This window comes from Sinocyclocheilus rhinocerous, unplaced genomic scaffold, assembly GCF_001515625.1.
Source record: "Sinocyclocheilus rhinocerous isolate Xijiao unplaced genomic scaffold, SAMN03320098_v1.1 scaffold1499, whole genome shotgun sequence".
NCBI lineage: Eukaryota > Metazoa > Chordata > Actinopteri > Cypriniformes > Cyprinidae > Sinocyclocheilus > Sinocyclocheilus rhinocerous.
Genome location: NW_015650016.1, coordinates 590336 through 610017, shown reverse-complemented (window position 1 = coordinate 610017; position 19682 = coordinate 590336). Strand labels below are relative to the sequence as shown.

Here is a 19682-nt window from a genome sequence, read left to right as displayed (position 1 = left end):
GTGCATCTGACTCCAGATCAGAAAGAGGAGTGTTTAAATCAACAGCTGTCTTCTTTATGCTCAGCCACCCTTAAAACCCAGCAGAGAGCAGCCCATTGAAGACACCCATACAAAACAGCAGTTTTGTGGCTTTGCAGTTGAGGGGACTGTTAGTATCTGCTATCTTCGAGCGAAATTCATTCCATGTAAAGGGCCAACTAACGCAAAGCCTTCCCATGTGGTCTAGTGGTCAGGATTCAGCACTCTCACTGGTCATCAAGACCTGCAGCGTAAATGCTGCCTAACATCTTAATAAATCAACACTCTTCTGCTGGAGGTTTTGACAGTTCTTTATTTCCCTTTTATAAGGCGGATGGATCCCTGCATATATATATTTATATACAATATATATATACAAGAACTTGCTATATTGGAGAGCTACACCAAGAAGGGGAGAAGGTAACATCATAAACAACACTGACAGCTCATCAAAGAAAGAGTGGACATGAGGAGATGTGTAACAGCACTGTAACTGGATGACTCTGAATGAGAAGAGAAGGGTGTCGATCGATCGCAACCAAGAACCTGACCTAATAACTTAACCCTAACAGAAAAAACCCTGAAATGAAACAAACAAACAAACTGAAAAAAACAACACAGATTTCACCCACAGTGTATTTTAAATAGGTTTAGTGGAGAACCATTCACCATAAATATTTTGAAGGAACCAAGATATATAAAAAAGTGATTTATCAACAACAACAAAACATCGTTAGTCTCTCTTTTTAAATGTATTCTTTCTGTTCATTCTCTGCTTGATTCTTTTCCCCTCTCCAAGGAAAAATGATCCAAGCCCAAAAGATACAAGTTAGTATAAAACTAACGAATGATTGGAACACCACAATCAACGCATCACAAAACGAACCCACAGACACACAACAGCAAAACACATTGTCATTATCTTCATCCAAGAAACTGCTTCAGCACGAGTCTTCTTCAGTTCTCCTCTTCAGAACTTTATCAGCACTAGTAATGATCATCATAACCATCAGAATAACTTCACAGTGTGGTAGAAAGTGAGGTGAGAGCAGGAGAGCTTTGTAGTCGTTCACATCAGGAGAATTCAAACAAGGTTATAATAAACAGAATTAGGAAACCCAATAGTTCATAGATAAGTATACAAAAACGCCACATTTAGGTGCTTGTCTTTCCCATCACACTGCTCTGGGAAGGCATTGATTGGCTAGAAATGGGACTAGATGGTCCAATGTATCATTCAGATGAGAGAGTATGGCCAGATGCTGACAGAAGTGACCTGACGTGGTGTTTTCTCATCAGGGAAAGCGGATTGTAGCCAGCAGAATAACGTGTGAGCGGCAGGTTTTTCTCTCGAAGCGTTTAGGTTTGTTGCCGCAAGGCCCGCCTCTTCCGGTTGTAATAGTGGTGAAGACCGGTCTGTCTGGAGTAGTTCATCATGTAGTTCTGTTTACGGGTGCTGTGAGGAGGAAAGCAGACAGGTTTAACAATGCGCTGTTCTAATTCGTAGCTAGGCTTCATTAAGAATTCACATAGCACTGAATCCACAAACTACAAAATCAAATCGATCATTCACTCATAACCTCAAACACTGTCATCATTTCACTTTATGGTCTTTTGGAGCTAGTGCATCGTAATTGTTTGGTAAGAGACAAAGACAGCAATCTGGTTTTGAGTGAAGACATCTATAGAGTAGTGCTTGAGGTTGGAGCTTGAGGAAAGACTGACAGATGGAAAAAGATCAAGAGACCAAACGTAAGAAGAGGGAGAGGTTGTGAGGAGGACAGACAGACAGACAGACAGAGTCAAAAAATGTGGAAAACATTCTGAGAGTCGCTATTGCTTAGCCTGTCATTGCCTCTTCTGTGCGTCAGGTTGGGACCAATGAGCCAGGAACGCAGCCAGGACAGGACGGGGCGTCTGCAAAGCATGAAGGGACAGGAGGGTGGGAGATGGTGCTGTGATGAGGGTGAAGGACCGGTGAAAGGGATCTGTGCTTATCTGTGAGTCTCTGGACTAGTGCAGATACAGCCACCACACACAAAGTTAGCAATGGCTTATGAACAAATACAATCACAATTAAGGGACCTGGGACGGGGGAACCGACTCTTTACTAAGCATGCACACACACGTCATGTTTGATTCAACTGTATTGGGCATTTTTAATCTTATTTAAGGGTTTTGTCAACATCCTAATACACCTTAAAAAACCTTAAAAACAACTGCTATTATGTTTAATATTTTGGACACCCAGTTCATTTTGCTAAGCAGCACTTTTTAGGTTAACATACAAAACATTTTTTACACTGTCAGGTTCATATGCAAGCTATTTTCTTTATTAAAGGATTGAGCTTCACAATGACATGGCACAACATGTTTTCCATTCATTCCACCCCTCCAGGACGCTTCAGGTTGTATAACGACAGACATGAGATTAACACACCACCACAGGACGCATGAATTGACCTTTCGGTAAGCCCCTCCCCTCAAACGCAGAGGAGCCAATGGCAGTCGAGTATCAGTTGCGCGGGGAGTGGAACTCGGACATCTGTAGGTTTCAGCGCCATAGAGAAACATTGGAAGATCTGAAGCTCGCATCGTTTTTATGGGGTTTATGCTTCAAAAATGGAAAAACGATGTGCCTGGGGTACTTGTAACACTGATTCCAGCTATCCTGAGAGGATGGGCAATGAAATGTATTTTATTAAATTTCCTAAACCCGGAGCAAAATGTCCCATAGCATTCACCCCCAATCCCAATGAAGACAAAGACGTTAGTTTTCTGGTTGTCATACTCTCATTAAGTTACAATCTTCATCTGCTCAAGCAGAACGTTAATGTCAAGTATCTTAAGTTAATGTAACGTATCTCTGGCTAAAACTAGCTAATGTTAAAGTTAGTGAGTCCATACAAACCTAAATAGCGGACTGTTCTCGCGTCTTGTACAGTGTAGGGCAAAAAACACATAAACGAAGGTCTACATTTCACGGTCTCTTTATATTAAACTGGTTAAATGTAAAGTAATTTAATCGTACCCTGCGATACATGAACAGTGTTGATCCGGGATGTTGTTATCTGCGATCGTGACGAACGTAACATGAGGCTTCTCCTTGCTTGCATTGTGATCTGTAAACCCTCGCTTCCAAATGAATACCCACAATATGTATTTTAAAATCTTTTATATATCCCTCCATGGCATATTTAAGTCCCACTTGAATGGTGGTCCTTCTGTGTCCAAAATTGATCAAAAAGATATAGGGACAAGGTTTTCACACTGACCGCTCTCATTGTAAGACAGTGAGCAGCTCCGTTTGTTTGTCCGAGTTCGCAACAGTAACTAAGGGGGGCGGGGCTTACCGATAGGTCAACTTGTGGGAACTGACTCCTGATGGTGTGAATGGATGGCTTCTTTCTCTCCTTTCTCAAGTCATCTGTCCACCCTGTTCCACATATCTACATCAATGTCACTTTTGCCCTCACATGTTTGAGTCGTGCCCAGAAGGCTTCACTCTCATACACTCAGTAGCCATTTTTCTAGGGACACTTGTACATCTGCATGCTAATGCAAATATCTAATCAGCCAATCATGGCAGCTTTAAACCACTCATTGCCGTGTACTCCAGTGGCACACACTGTCCCCAGATCTGTGCTAGATCAGCAGAAGTGCATCATGAATATGCAGCTGATAAATCTGCAGCAACTGCATGTCAATGTCATATTCTGGGGGCAAAGAGTGTCCGACCCAGAATTAGAAAGGTGCACCTAATAAAGTGACCAGTGAGTGTACATTGAGTCTTTCATTTCTCTGCTACACTATTTTGCTTTGTGTTTGGTTTGAGTGCATCCTTTGGCATACAGTGTTGTGTACACACTCCAATATACAGTACTTGTTTCTGCCACTCCAGCTGTATATGAGATTATTACTGTCACATTCTCCAGTGACCTGGATGACTAATTTGACCTGTCTCCATCCATAATATTTCCAAGTATATGATCAATTACTGTATAAAACCAAAAATTAAATTAAATGTTAGATCTGTCCTGGGTGACATTAACCTCCAGCTGTGTAGAGGAATTAGATGGATAGGATACAGGGGAAAACAACAATGGAAACAACACAGACATTTTTACATACAACACTGTGTATGTAATGTTTGGAAATCTAAAATCAATATTTCCTACTGGCACACAAAAGCAAAAGATATAATCTTAAAATAAAAATGCTGACCTTTGCACAGTACTGTATATTGACACTGTCATAACTTTAGTTTCAGTGCTTCTTGAAATGTGGTCATACCGTTTTAACAGCTGTTGGATATTCTTCAAGACAGTGCATTGCGTACTGTGCTGCATTTTCAATTTTAATTGATTTACCGCAATCATAATCAACTTTATTTAACTTTTTCATCTGCTATTTCCTTTATTTTTTCCACCTGTATGGAGTGATGTGGTCTACAGTGATGTACAAGAAAGGCTCAATGAGGGAAGACCAAAGGCAGGGAACACTGGTGCATTCTGGGAACAGCAAAGCAAAGCACTTACCTGACACTACAGCCATGCCATAGGGAGCAGAATACAGAAGAGAGGAAAGGTTATAAGATGCAGGACAGGGCTGTTGCTGGCTTGCACAAAGGTCTGGGGGTGAAAGAACCCTGAGCTGCGACACCAGAACAACGGAGGGAATGCAGTGCCAACAGAGTTGTGTTGGGAGTGAAAACAGCGGGGCCAAAGAGGAACATACATTTAGGTGGAGGTAAGGGAAAGGTTATTGCAGAAGAGCAGAGGATGGTGGAGGCAGACGGGTGAGTGCAGTGAACATGTGGAGGGCAGTGATGAGAGAGAGAGAGAGAGAGAGAGAGCGCAGTGTGAGGACCAGAACCTGAGTGAGAGGGACGGGACTGAGATATGTGTGTGTGTGTGTGTGTAGGGAGAGAGCAAGGACTGTTTAATGTCTATTGGCAATGCAGCACTATGTAAAACTATGGTATTAATAACGAGTGTACTTCATTATAAGCCCAACAGGAGAATGTACTGGCAAATCTAAGCACTTTCCTCACAGGTGTCAGCTTGTGTTATCCAAGTTGTGCTGAAAGATTTTACTGATGTCTGAGTGAAGGAAAAATTATTGCCATAATTAAAGGCAGGAGTACTCACAGGATGACTTCCACGTGGTCCAGTGCCCACTGATCATGCCCTGCGCCCTCATGACGCGGCTGCCACCATCGCAACTGAACCCCTCTCACACGAGCCTCACTGCAGCACAGACACAAACACACCAATAAATGTACTTCGATAGTGATGCAGTCCAGATGTCATTCAGAACAATTTGAAATCTTAAGATGAAACTCCAGGGTCCTTGAAAATAGGCAAGAATGACTCTTAGCATGTAAGTGTAATGACATTTGTCAACAGCATTTAAATGTTCCAAACATACGCACAAAATACTGTAAAAAAAAAAAAAAACATTTACCAATTTCTCACAAAGCTCAAAGTCTTGAGGAAGCACAAACGTTTGGGACATGCTTAAGATATTTGCTGAGAAAGAGGACCAGTGAAGCATGATCTGTATCTCACCCATAACCACAAGAGTTTTCAGACATCTCAATAAGGACCGTCTTATTCATAGATGGCTCAAAGCAACCCACTGCTGACCAAGTTGCAGAAAGAGTCCTAGTGGATCAGCTGCTATACACACACCCAAATGCATACAGCAAGCAGTGAGCGTGCACGATCCCCAAACCAGGACAGAAGCGCTAGAGGCCACCCAGAACTAGTCCAGGAGAAAACATGACTGGAAGTGCTGCATGTGATGAAGCTCCGGTTCATGCTCTAACCAGATAGATTTCTCTAACAGTATATAGGTGACAGGAACTAAATTCATCAATGGAGTGCCTCACAACCAGACTGACTGTCCTCTTCCTATTTCACAATTACAGTCTTTTACAATCTCTAGGACACATTTCTCAATACTTAGGTCACTTTTCAAAGCTGTTCACAACAGCAGCTATGTGGCTAAATCATTTATCATTGCTTTGGCACAAAATTCAATGGAATGAATCTTTCAAATGACATGCGTTCTTTTCTCACTCAGACACCTACAGGCCAATCTGCACATGTTCATTTACTCTTTACCAAACTGTTCAACTTGCTGCGAGTAAAACAGCTATGTACCTCAGTTTACCACAGTAAGATTTCTTGTCAGTGAGGGGGTAATTGAGCCTAACTGATACTGATATGAGAGTGTAATAAAAAAGATTGGGAAACACTATGAAAGAATAAATCTTTAACATTCCTGGAGTCAACATTAGCCAGTGGCCCTTCTGAGGCAAAGTACAGTGCATGTTACGTATGAGTGAAACTGAAACACTGAAAAGCCCATGATTCAGCTCCATCATGATAGATGCAAAGCCACAGACTCTTCATTTCTTCATTTCCAGAAACAGAATGACATCTCTGAGTTCAGCACTTACCCCATGCCCAGAGCGGATGAACTGATGGACTGCCTAGGTAAGAACCAGTTCATATCAACTTTGTTTTAACCAACAGCACACAACAGAAACAAAATGGAGCATGTTCTCTTCTTATCCATTCAGAGAACAGTATACGCTTAATGAGCGCTGACAATGTTGACAAATTCTATTAAGTCCCTTCTGCTATTAAGGTACATGAATGCATAAGTGATAGTGCAAACATTTAGAATAATCTTTGAACTCTCTGCGTTCAGCACATTGCCTAAATTACTTTGGAAAGTGACTAATGCACAGGCAAAATCATGAAGACACTGCTTTAACTGTGAACTTCAAATGCAAATATCGTTGGATCAGAAAGGTGCCAAAGAGCAATCCCCTCCTTTTGAGTAGAGTTGGGTACCGAAACCGTACCAATGTAACCGGTATCTACTCGTACAGAATCAGAACGCAGGTTTCGGTGCCACTTAAATGCCTGAGCGATCGATTGAAATATTTGTCCTGGTTCTCCGAAATGGAGGTAAGAAGCATGGGCGTCGCTAGGCCATTTTTAGCGGCGCTATAGCGATTAGCTCCATAAACGGTACACAAATTCGTGATCGCCTCAGAGTCAGTCCCCTTTAAATTTCATATGAAATTTCCGCGCAGATACTTTTATCCAAAGCATCTTACATCGCATTCGAGGAATACATTTTACAGTTCACGCACCCCATGGGAACTGAGCACATGATCTTGACGTTGTTAGCACCACGCTCTACTGTCTGAACTACAGGAACAATATACAACATCCAAGTAATTCAGCATTATTTGTGACATAATGGAATTCATGTAATGCATGTTTGCAGACTCACAGTGGGATGTTGTAGGACACTCTCTGGGCTTTGATGAAATCTTTTGGCTGGTGTTGAGCAATGACATGCCAAGTAACTCCGTTATTGACACTGTACTGGAGAAGCACGGCCCGGTCGACCGTATCCGCCTGATCCAGTGCAGCGTTACAGCTGTCTGTTTGCGACACGCTGCCTATTTGCAGCACGAACATGATCTTACTGGAGGAGAGAGATGGTGAGAGGATGGTGACTGATTGTATCTATGACTGAAATGAGCAAGAAAAGCAAAGGATATCTTGAATATTTCTTGCTGTACCTAGCACGGGTCAGATCCAGAGGTCTAGTGATGGCTTGTCTGATCTGGCAGCCGTTGAAGTACAGCGAGTCCCCGTGAGCGTGAGGAGAGAGCTGACCGCATCCGCTGCCCATGCCGCCGCCCTGAATCAAACTCCAGCTCTCCTGAGACACCGAACCAGACTCAAAGTTATCCTTTATAGAGCTGGGCAGTTCACTGCTGGACAAAGAGCAGTCATCACCTGAGAAAGACAAAACCTGTTCCTGTTTGTTCTGTTGTAAACTTCACGGAATCACAGAGTTATAGAGAACTGATGCCCACCCTGATGGCCTTCGTCACAGATGCAGACGGGTCCGCTGGTACAGTAGCCGTGACCGCTGCACAGTCCAGGACACGCTTCCCCGATGTACACGTGATCCATGGCCCAGCTGTAGCGCTCGCCAGGGGCCTCGTGCTGGATCCAGCGAAACTGTGTCGCACTGAAGACATCAAGGAGAGTCAGATATTTATAGACATGTGCATTAATGCCTGAATACCTGAGACCGTCAGCAATACTAGCGACCTATGGATAAGCCCTTTTAACAACGAACTACCTCCACACATCTTAATGATAATGCAGTCTCTCAAAAAGACCCTTTAAGACCCTATAAGCCATACCCAGACGACACATGGTCAGGCAGCTGAATGGTGACTCTGGTCCACACTGAACTGTTGACAGGACTGTAGATCGTGGACTCGTGGAACTGGAAGGGTGAGCAGCCCACGTTGTTGGCAGAAGAAGGGAGACAGGCGGACTGGACTAACTGCCACACGTCTGACCTGTGGAGGAAAGGAACTTCATTACTAGACAACATATTACCACTTCCTTTATTTTCCTACTCCCCTTCCTCTCTCTCAAAAGATAACGATCATTAACACTGGGCTTTGACAATAGATCAGGGTGTCCAATCCTGTGCCTTTAGGCCCACTGTCCTGCAGAGCTCAGCTCTAACCCCAAAACACACCTAAACCAAGTTCAGCAGGACTACTAGAATCTTCCAGGTAGTTGTGTTGGGACAAGTTGTAGCTAAACTCTGCAGGACCAGGATTGGACACCCATGCAACAGATAAAAGGAGGAGAAAGTTTGCATACAGAAGATCTTGCACAAATGGAAATAACAATGGCTGCAAACTGGAGCTGTACCACGACCAGGATGTCATATGTTTACAAAAATGAAGGAGGCTACACATGCACATCTGTCGCCTGTACTCACCTGGCATCCTTCCTGTACTGTACAAGCACTGAATGACGGTCATCACATCGGTCTGCCTCACAGCCAACCACAATCTAAAGTGGACAAAGACCAGAGTCACCGTATACCTGTGTGTTTACGTGTGAAAACTGAATGATCTCAAACATCTTGTGCTCAAACCTTGAACTGTAAGATGTATCCAGGTTGAACAATGAGTTCACGGGTGGCCAGTATGTTGTGCGACCCATCTTGGTTCTTGTTGGGCCAATACAAGTGGAACGACGGGTTTCCGCAGAAGCCGGCCGTACGGACAGCATTGGGATAGAAGCTCCAACTCTCTTCATGAGAGACGCCCTCTGGAGGAAGGAGAACATTAGTGCAGCTCTATCACATGGACAGAAGCCAGACAGAAGTCTCATGTTTTTTTCATGATTCCAGGATCATATTTCACTGATCCAGACTTCAGGATATCTCAATGCCACTGTGAGTAACCCGTGACTGACCGTCATCAAAGGTGTCCAGGAGGGTGCTGGGGTTGATGTCAGAGCCTCCCACGAGGATGTTGTCTAAAGCCCACTGAGCGCGCTCCGCACTCGACCGGACCAGGCCCGACAGCAGCGAGAACGGCTGCCACCATCGCAGACGAGTGGCGTTGGTCAGCGCTGTCTCCGGCAGCACGATGTAATCTCTCCTCACAGACACGTACTTCAGATAGTCCATCTCATGGAGCAGCGTCCAAGACACACCTTACAGAGAGAACAACTCAATCAATTTATGTGACTCGTGTCTTCATGAAACGAAAGATGAGAATGATTTTGCATTGTGTTATTATTGAAGAAACATACCTCCATCAGTAGAATAATCCAGTAACACACCCTCTTTCCGACAGGTTGGACGATGGCACAGAGTCACGTTCTCCTCGCTGCCGATTTTAGCCCAGTACTCCACAAACCTGAAGGGCAGCACAGGCACATGTTATTAATATGAGAATACATTTAGTCTTATCTAGTTCTTTTTTATTATTATTATTTCTTAGGTTTTTAAAAAGAGCAGCATCAAGAATTGCATTTAATTAGAATGATAGAGGCTTAGAATATGTACCCTCATGCAAAGGAAGAAGCAAAACAATGCTGTTTCTTTCCTTGCGAAGAAATCATAAACTACATATTGTAGAGTTATATGACTAACATTATTGTAATACAGCATTTAATAAAATGGAGAAATTAGAAAGTGTGAAAAGAACACGTTCCTGCCTAACCAAAAACAAACCTTAAAATGTGTTCTGGGAAGTAAATATTGTTAGCTGGGTGGTTTGGACTAAACAGTTGAGGTGCTCAGCTACATCATGCTAACATCAACAAACTCTCTGAAGCCTTCCGAATAAAGGCCTCTGATGTCTGTGAAACCGTGAAGGGTTTGACATACAGTATGATATGTGTGTGGCAGAACTTAGAAAGAAAAATGCTCTGTGTAGTTACTTCGCCCCACGCAGGTCCAGATCACTAGTGACCGCCTGTCTGGCCTCTGCACCATTAAAGTACAGTGCTGTTCCCTCCACCAGCACCCTGCAGTCAGTACAGGGGTATCCGCCTTCCAGCACCTGCCACTGCGGCCCGCGGGCCCCGTCCCAGTCAAAGCGCTCCTTCAGCGACGCCTGCTGGGGACACAAGGAAAGCCTGATGTCTGCGGAGCTCGCGTGCAAATTCACACGTTGGCTGTCTCACGCTGGGTTCTGGTTTACCTTCAGCGTGGTGCTGGCGTAGCAGCTGGGCCCAGTGAAGCCCGGGTCACACAGACAGTGCTGGTCCAGACAGTCTCCGTGACCTCCGCAGTGGTTTTCACAAGCAGGTCCGATGTAGAAGTTCTCCACCGCCCACTGCGTATCTGAATGCCTCTGATAGAAGCGGAAGCGCACCGCTCTGTGAACGACACCAGAACATCCATCACTCACCTGAAGATTATAGAGAACTCTCATTCCTGTGCTCTTAGAAACACTTGCAAAAGTGTTTTCAAAGCAAATAAAACAGAGTAGATGCACTTCACTTTGTGTCAGAAGGAACGTGGTTGAGTTTGTTGATTCAACCAGTACTTGACTACTACTGCATGAAAAACCGTGTCTTTGGTAAACTGAATCATGGTGTGTTTTTGCTGTTTGCGATCCTCTGCTGACATGATGAATATGAGTTAAACTGGTTTATTCTCCTTGAGAAATGACTCTAGCATTGGAAGAACTCAGTAACTGATTTCAGCTACATGTACAAAGCAGTGTCTGCGATCTCTCACGTGTCTGCGAGACCGTCTGGTAGAGGATAAACCGCTCGCTTCCAGCCGTCGGCCGGGAAGAACACAGACGGCTGCGACACCAGTCCGGCACAGCGAGGATCTGCAGGTAAACACTGAGGAACCAGGTACTTCCAGGTCACACCGAAGTTCACGGAGTACTGAACATGAATCTGTCTCTCTGCAGGCTTCTCCGGCACACTGCAGCCAACCGCAATCTGACAAACAACACACATACTTATCCATCTGCATGCACAAATAATCACAGTTATGACTACAACCCGTCATAGAAACTGATGCCTAAACAAATGACTGACGGATGGAGAGCATGCATGCATCAGTGAGAGTTTACCTTGAACTGCATGACCCAGCCTTTGGCAGGAACTATGTCATGTGTAACAGCATAAACTTCCTGTCCATCAGTGTTGCCACACACCATGACACCGTCTGGAGAGCTGCAGAAACGCTTCACAGAGCAATCTTCAGAAAACAGCCAGTGATCGCTCACTGAAATGAAATAAATTCAGATGAGTATGAGTACTGTAAATAGAGGACAAGTGAGAGTAAGGATGAGCTTTGGTCACAGTGATCCTGTGCCTCTGACTGATGGAGGTTTGAAGACAAAACATCACAGTTATTTAATACAACTCCATAGTTTGATGGCTTAATCCAAAAATAAAATCAAACACACACTGTACAATTAGTCACTAAGACCCTTTTGTCAATATTTAGGTACATTTTTCATGTGGCTAAACTGTGACCATTTTCCATTGCTTTGAATCTCTGTTTACACAAATTCTTTTCTCATTTAGAGACAAAAACTGTAAAACCACAAAAACAAAAAAATTTACCTGCAGGCCAAATTACACACTCTTTTCAAAACAGTTAAACTTAAGTTCAAAAGCTAACATAATCCAAAAGTGAACAAGACTGAAATTTGCTATATTTCTACAGTAATACCATACTGAAATATATTCTAAATCTAAAAAATGAAATAGCATCAAAACAATTAAATGTAGCTGAACGCCTACACAGTGTTAGTCTTTCAATTTCATTACCATCTGTACAAAAGGGGAAACTTTTGTTGATTCCTTATAAGGTGTGTGTGTGTGTGTGTGTGTGTGTGAGTGTGTGTACAGGTATATATGGTTTATGAGGACACAAATGTGTATAATGACATGGGTACTACAACGTAAACATGGTTTATGAGGACACTTCCTGTGTCCCCGTAAAACAAAAGGCTTAAAAAACATACAAAACGGTGTTTTATGAAATTCAAAAACTTGCAGCAGTTTCCTGTGAGGGGTAGGTTTAGAGGTGTAGGGTTGGTGTAGGGCAATAGAAAATACAATTTGTACAGTATAAAAACCATTACGCCTATGGAAAGTCCCCGTAAACCACAAATACAAGTATGTGTGTGTGTGTGTGTGTGTGTGTGTGTGTGTGTGTGTGTGTGTGTGTGTGTGTGTGTGTGAGTGTGTGTATCTGTAGACGTGATCTCGTACCGATGGTCTCCTCGTGGATGATGGATGAGCCGCTGTGTCGTGTGTGTGTGCTGTCAGCCGGCGCTCTCTCATGGCTGGGCAGTGCCGCTCCTCCAAACGTGTCTGAGATCTGAGCGTGAGCATCTGAGCCAGAGATCAGCACATTATCCAGAGCCCAGTCGCTCCGATCGGCCCCATCATGCTGCGGCTGCCACCAGCGGATCCGGACACCCACGGCTCGCGCAGCAGCGGGCAGCAGAACATTCACAAACCTACAGGAGAAAACGTTCATAGTTACAGTGTGAATGCACTGAACACTTCAACAGAGGACCTTTAATTAATTGAGTTAAAAACAGTTCTGCTCTTCCCTCCTGTTACTCTGTGCTCAGAACAGAACAGTAGCATGCTGATTACTGTGCATTATGCACTATTTTGAAAAACAGTGTGCAGCATGTAAGGATAAGTATTTCAAACAGTGCTACGCTGCACTGTTGTCTGATGACATTATAAGGTGTCCCATGTTTAACTGAGTGAGGAGACTTCAGTTACACAACATCTGTACAATTGTACAATACGCATGGAGTGCAACGTCGATCTGGGAACTGTAAGAATCACTGTTGGTATTGTTCAAATCAAGAAGATCACAGTGCTAGCAGAGAGACTCACTCAGGCTTGCTGTACTGGTCATAGAAGATCTCGGTCAGCAGATTCCAGCTGATCCCCGCGTTCACACTGAACTCCAGCAGAACGCCCTGATTACGGTTGCTGGGTGCGATCATACAGCCGTACATGAAGTAGAACTGGATGAATTCAGCACTGGTCAGATTCAAATCCACCGTCACCAGCTGACGAGAGCAGCTCTGGCCATTAGACAAACAACAGCAATGATACATGACACTCCGATTAATTCAAAACTACCCTCGCTTACACAAACAGCACTGTAGCAATACTGTCATGTATTCTGAAACTTTACTACAACAGACAGAAAGCTAGACAGACAGACAGACAGATTTTCCTTCAACAAATGATTTCCATGGAAAGGTTTTGCAGAATAAACTCATGATATTTGAGATGGAGTTTGCTTAGAGGCAGTTGAGAGACAGCTAACTGCAGGAAGGTTTCACGGTCTGATGAAAGTAAAATTGAGCTTTTGTGCCTCATTGTTAAGCTCACATCGCAGTGAGAACAGCATCCCTACGGTGAAAGACAGCAGGAATGGGAAACTCATAAAGAGAGAATGAAAAATAGATGGACCAACTATAAAAAAAAGCCTTCGAGGAAAACAAGCTGCAATCCTAAGACTCCCGGGACACAATCTTCAGGAAAATAAGCTCTTTGCCAACGGTTGTTCTCAGTATTAACTCTGGGAGCTGGAATACTTATGAATTTGGTTATTTTGTTTTCATCTATAGTTAGTTTTTCTGACTTCATGATATTGTGATTTCATGCTGCAATAATGTAATTTAAAGACTGTGAATCACTGTGAATGTGAGCATCTCAAGAACTCCTCAGACTGAAACAGAGACTGAAGGACAGACGGTTTTACCCCACTGAAGTGCAGCGCTGATCCTGAGGCCACGGCTCCACAGACGCTGCTGATCTTGCTGCCGGTCAGCAGGTGCCAGTGATTGAGCGCCGGAGCTCGACTGAAACTGTCCTTCAGCTGAGCGGGCAGAGAGACCAGCGGCTCATCGCAGAAGTCACCGCCCCACTCAGGGTCACATCTGAAAGACAAGAGCCATGAGGAGCAGGAAAGACTTACAGCAGGCATTACCTGGTGAAGGTGAGAGTGACTTACACACAGGAGCTCTGTCTGCAGCGGCCGCGGCCGGAGCACATCTCAGGACAGCCGTCACCGATGTACAGGTTATCCAGAGCCCACGTCTGCTGCTTATCAAACGGCGCCGGCTGGAACCAGCGGAAGCGTGTGGCCGTGGACCTGTGCGTTTGCCACAAAAGACAACGAAAAACCTTTCAATTCTTAGAAGTCATTTAACACGGGCTGTTGAATGCTTGATTCTGATTGGTTGAAGGATATTCTAATGTGTGCAATTATTTTCCAGGAAACACGCAGCTCCAGCTGTGTCGACCGCATTGCACTTCCAAATCACTTCGCCAAATTATTTCAGTTATTTCAAAGGTCCTTACAGCCTACATCAGTAAAAGAACCAAAAAAGAACCAAAGACACTGAACAAAGCAAACAAATATGACCAAAAATAGGATAAAAACAAAAATTTTCATGTTTTCCCCGAGTAAATGACCTTTTATTTTCTATGCAAAGTGCACTTTCTTTATCCTGATCTCGCTCTCTGCAAGCACACACCCCTTGTTGCCAGCCCTACCCTGCAAATAAATTTTTCAGTAATATAGTTTGCAACTGAAAAGATAAATGACATTGCACAGTATGGAGGTGGTAACGTTGCTGTTCTTGAAGCAGATAAACTTACAGTTTCGCTATTAGTAGAGACGCTGCTGCCAAACACCATAGATAGATGATATTAACTCTAAAATGACGTATTGAATTTTCAAACGAAGGCTTGGGATGAAATGCGTAAGAAATTAGTACTATCTGAACAATGTCTTGAGGGGTTGTAACCGTGGTATAAGTGGAATAATTGATTCCAGTCCTTTGAATTATTGAAAAATAATACACACCTGAGGTGTATCAATAATTTAATGCCTTGTTGTCAATTATTCCTTACTTGATTTACATGCAGGTGTCACGTCAAGTCAGCTTTATTTCTATAGCACTTTATACAGTACAGATTGAGTCAAAGCAGCTTTACAGTGTCAAACAGGAAAATAGTGTGGGTGGGTGGGTGCTTACCTGGCGTAGTGTGGTATGGGTAAGGTAACTCTGCCCCACTTGTTGTAAGTATCTGACACCAGTAATCTCTGCAGTGTGTATGAAGAACAATGTGGACTTGTGGGTAAACAGTCCCTGACCAGCGGCAGCCACATGAGACCCAGATCCAAAGAGTACTCCAGCTCCACCGCTGCGGACACATGAACAGCCGTCAGAGGAAAGCCCTTCTATTCATGACACAGACAGAAGCGCACGCTCATGTCAGGAGACGTACTGTAGCAGGAGGAGGTGACGGAGCAGGAGGCAGAGAAATCAAACTGGATGAAGGCATCTGGGCCCAGACTGATGTCGGTGGTGATGCCGTAACGCGTGTTTGACTTCTCGATGAAGGCAAAAGCTTCACCGTCAGATCCGCACACTGGCATCCGCGTGCCGCCGGGGTGCAGCAGCCAAGATCGTCCATTTGTGGAGGAGAAGTCGTCCTCCAGCGGCCCCCAACCGCTGGCACTGCCGCCCACCACCAACTGCACACACACACCGATCACAGAGATCACAGAGATGCTAGATTATCATTTTGGGATATAAAAGTGTTTCACATTAAAAATAATTGTTAACACTTCATTTTGATGGTCCACTTTAGACATTCTGCAATCTATAAGTAACTTTGCAAGAACATCAATTTATTCTACTAACCCTAACCTAACAGTCTACTAATACTCTAATGAGAGTTAGTTGACATGTAGTTGCAAAGTTACTTCTAGTTAGTAGAATGTCTAAAGTAAACTATCAAAATAATGTATAACCAAATAATTAATTCCAAGCTTCAGTGGAGTTAAAATATCACTGAAACACAAACATCAATGTAGCTTTAATCATGGAGTAAAATGAGAAAATTGCTTAATGGTTTTGAATTGCCTTTGCAAGGCACTCCAAAGGCTATTTTAAACGCACGTATATGACCTAATATTTAATACGGTGTTAATGAGTGTATTGCAGTAATGTCACGTGTGTCTTGGTGACGCAGCTCTTTACTTTATCAATAACCCAGGGGCTGTGGAAGTGTCCGTTCTCAGACGGCTGCCACCAGCGCAGGCGTGTGGCTGAGGTTCGCGCTCGGAGAGGGATCTCCAGGGCCACCAGGTGAGCCTGGTTACTGCTGTTGCTGTAGAGGAACTCCTGCAGGAGAGCCCAGTTCAGACCTCCATCCACGGAGAACTGCAGGAGCACCGGCTGGGAGCGCGGGTCAGGAGCCGCTTTACCGCAGCCCAGCCTCAGGAAGAACTGGATAAACCTGAGCAGGACACACACATCTCCAACATTACTGATGGCGTGAAGGGCATCTTTCACAGTGAACCATCTGGTGTGTTTGTGGAATACCTAGCATTAGACAGGTCCAGATCTAATGTCTCCAGCATTCGCAAACCGTCCTCACTGAAGAACAGGTGGTTCCCGCTGGTGGTGATGCCACACTTTCTGGAAGGCTTTCCTCCACTCATCAACTTGAAGTATTCAGACTCCAAAACCCCACCTATGTGACACAATCAATAAAATAGACCATTTTTATACACAGACAAATCCCAATGAATCTGCTCTAGTCAAGCTTCTCTTTCGAGAAATATACACTGCAAGCTATTTGTCTGTCCACAGTGAATGTGAATCTGCTGCACACCATGACACAATCACTGCGAAGATACTTCATGTTTAATGTACGGTTATGAGGAGCAGAATCAGAATGCCTTTATTGTCATTGCACAGATGTACAATGAAATTCAGTGCAAATTCTTTGTGATAAAAGTAACAGACAACAAGCAGAATACAATACACAGAATAAAGAGTAACACACAAGCAACTCGACATAGAGGCAAATATCTTGGAAGAGATAGCCGTTATTCATTTTCACTGTTTTCTTACCCATACCACACTACAACCACTGAGCACCACTCACATAATTTCCCATTAAATAACTTTATATTAATCCCCAAATCAGTGTTAATATAGAAGCCAACTTTAGGCTGGAAGAAGCATGTCTTTTTTGATGTTAAGAAAATGAGTTCTGCTGTCCCAGTATAAGCAGCTCACTGGTAGTTTGACTTCCTGAAGAGATATTTAATATATCATACAGTGACTATCAGATATTTTCAGTGTGTGACTTGAGTGTCCAAATGCCATAATATGCGTTTGAAATATCATGACTCTATTCTTACAAATGTGTTTCAAATACAAACATATCATGATATCTAGAGTTGTTACTCAACTAACCAATGTCAAATAACAGCATACTGTAAACATCTGTTAGCTTCTGTACCTTCGAAATCCTCCTTCAGGAAATCCAGGTTTGGCACGTCTGGAACGGAGCAGTCGGGACCAGAGTAACCCGGATCGCAGCTGCAGTGAGTGCCGTGCACACACACACCGTGGCCGTTACACATGTTCTGGCACTGAGGGCCGATGTACACGCTGTCCAGGGCCCATGTGGGCGGAGCCGCGCCACCTGAATAAAACCCCTGATACCAGCGGAACCGCACTGAGCTGAGAGCACAGAAACACCGTCACACACCCAACACACAGCAGTGAACCGTAAAAACACACAAGCAGCTCTCGCTGACCCGCACAACCGCAGCTTGCCGAACTGGATCATTTCTCTCCTCCAGCCCTGCGTGGTGCCGGGATAGTAGACGCTGGCCGGGTGGAGCTCAGTCGAGCAGAGAGAGCTGAGTCGGGGCCCTCCGGCACACAGAGGAACCAGCAGATGCCACGTGGCTCCGAAATCTCGAGAAAACTCCAGACGCACAGGGTTCAAGGAAGAGCTTTCAGTTGTGCAGCCCACATTAATCTAGAACAGGAATCACACAGTAGCTAACGACGTTCCTTACCACAACTTACAGTTTACAAAGATGCCAACATCTATCACGCAAAGCCCTACCTCGAACTGGATGACGGTGTTCTCGTTGACATCAATATCTCGTGTGGTGATGGAGTGCTCACCCAGCTCACTGGACATGAAAACCACGGCTGAGTCCTCTTCGCTGCAAACACAGTGAGACTAACATGATGCCATCGCTCTCTCTCAGCACTGAGACCAACATAAAGAGGCTCTGTGGCTGAACATGCAGAATCCTGTTGAGTTTGGATGACAGGAGCTGGGCTGATTCTGCTTAAATCCAGAGGCACGAGCTGACTATGGTTTATCTCCTTGAGCGTGTTACATCGGTGTACATGGCGTGCTGATGTGAGGTGAACGCTATGCAGATACTCACAGTCCTGCCCTCTGATAGGGGCAGTAGAATCCAGTGTTTCCTCCAGGATAAAACAGCCAGTTCCCCTCCTGAGGTCCTCCCTCAAAGCTGTCTAATATAACCGGCAAGCTATTGATGGTGTTGCCGTCTATGATCAGGTCATCAATCACCCACACCTCTTCCTTCTTCCCTGAGGGTTTGAAGAATGACAAGTGTAACAATTATAGCAATGACAAAAAGACAGTGTATATACTCTGCCAGACATTGATTAGAACAAGAGCGTCATGTCACTTGCTGGCACATGTTTGAGGTATTTAGATGACATTAGGGCTTTGGAACCAAATGCACATTTGTTTGTCATCTTAAGGCTGAAATACACAACGTGACTTTTAAAACACTGGGGATCACACACTTGCCGACCTTGTAAACAGTACTATTTCCAATAATGGAACAACACAAACTCATCTCGATATACTGGTGATGTATTTGTGATTGAGTGAGGTGTATGTGGGTAAGTTTGAATGACTGTGTTTTCTTACCACTGCTGTACGGCTGCCACAGTCTGAAGCGTGTAGAGTTGGTCTGTGCGCTGGGAGGCAAAGACATGTGAACAAACAGCGTGTCTGTGGAAGTGGGGAAATAAAACTCATCTATAAGCAGCCAGCTGATCCCTCCATTCACTGAATACTGCAGCAGCACGGAGTGAGAGCGCTCAGGTACACCTGCGAGTAAAACACACAGAAATACTGTGTTTACAACCAGTGCGTTCATTCCCATCAGCTCACAGAAGACTAGCAGGAAAGCTGGAGATGCAGCACGCTTCACGGCAGACTCACCCTTCGTTATGAACTTGAATGAGAACTGGATGTACATGGTGTTTGTGCAGTCTAGATCTGCTGAGACCAGCATGCGCAGCCCCTCCTGCAGGAACACATGGCACAAAGGCAGGAAGATACAGAAAACTGATTTCTTCTCATTTACTGATAAAACTCCATTGTAGAAAAGTTCTATGAAAGTTTTAATATGCATTTCTATAA

The 19682-nt window shown here is 44.2% G+C and overlaps 1 protein-coding gene across 1 annotated transcript in view; it reads right to left on the bottom strand.

Moving 5' to 3' along the window:
• Positions 1-313: 313 nt before the first annotated feature.
• Positions 314-19682, bottom strand: part of reln (reelin) — an 82119-nt gene continuing 62750 nt past the window's right edge. The window contains exons 37-64 of the mRNA XM_016516352.1: positions 19482-19566; positions 19185-19367; positions 18667-18835; positions 18333-18435; positions 18016-18242; positions 17715-17938; positions 16787-16937; positions 16442-16700; positions 15684-15933; positions 15431-15599; positions 14401-14541; positions 14149-14326; positions 13269-13462; positions 12624-12874; positions 11471-11625; positions 11122-11336; positions 10580-10757; positions 10317-10495; positions 9684-9790; positions 9342-9584; positions 9019-9194; positions 8860-8933; positions 8264-8425; positions 7928-8085; positions 7628-7847; positions 7333-7530; positions 5169-5267; positions 314-1935 (exon numbers count right to left, since the gene is read on the bottom strand). Of these exons, the coding sequence (XP_016371838.1) occupies positions 1821-1935; positions 5169-5267; positions 7333-7530; positions 7628-7847; positions 7928-8085; positions 8264-8425; positions 8860-8933; positions 9019-9194; positions 9342-9584; positions 9684-9790; positions 10317-10495; positions 10580-10757; positions 11122-11336; positions 11471-11625; positions 12624-12874; positions 13269-13462; positions 14149-14326; positions 14401-14541; positions 15431-15599; positions 15684-15933; positions 16442-16700; positions 16787-16937; positions 17715-17938; positions 18016-18242; positions 18333-18435; positions 18667-18835; positions 19185-19367; positions 19482-19566 (4863 nt within the window). The 3' untranslated portion in view covers positions 314-1820. The remainder of the gene's footprint in view (positions 1936-5168; positions 5268-7332; positions 7531-7627; positions 7848-7927; positions 8086-8263; positions 8426-8859; positions 8934-9018; positions 9195-9341; positions 9585-9683; positions 9791-10316; positions 10496-10579; positions 10758-11121; positions 11337-11470; positions 11626-12623; positions 12875-13268; positions 13463-14148; positions 14327-14400; positions 14542-15430; positions 15600-15683; positions 15934-16441; positions 16701-16786; positions 16938-17714; positions 17939-18015; positions 18243-18332; positions 18436-18666; positions 18836-19184; positions 19368-19481; positions 19567-19682) is intronic.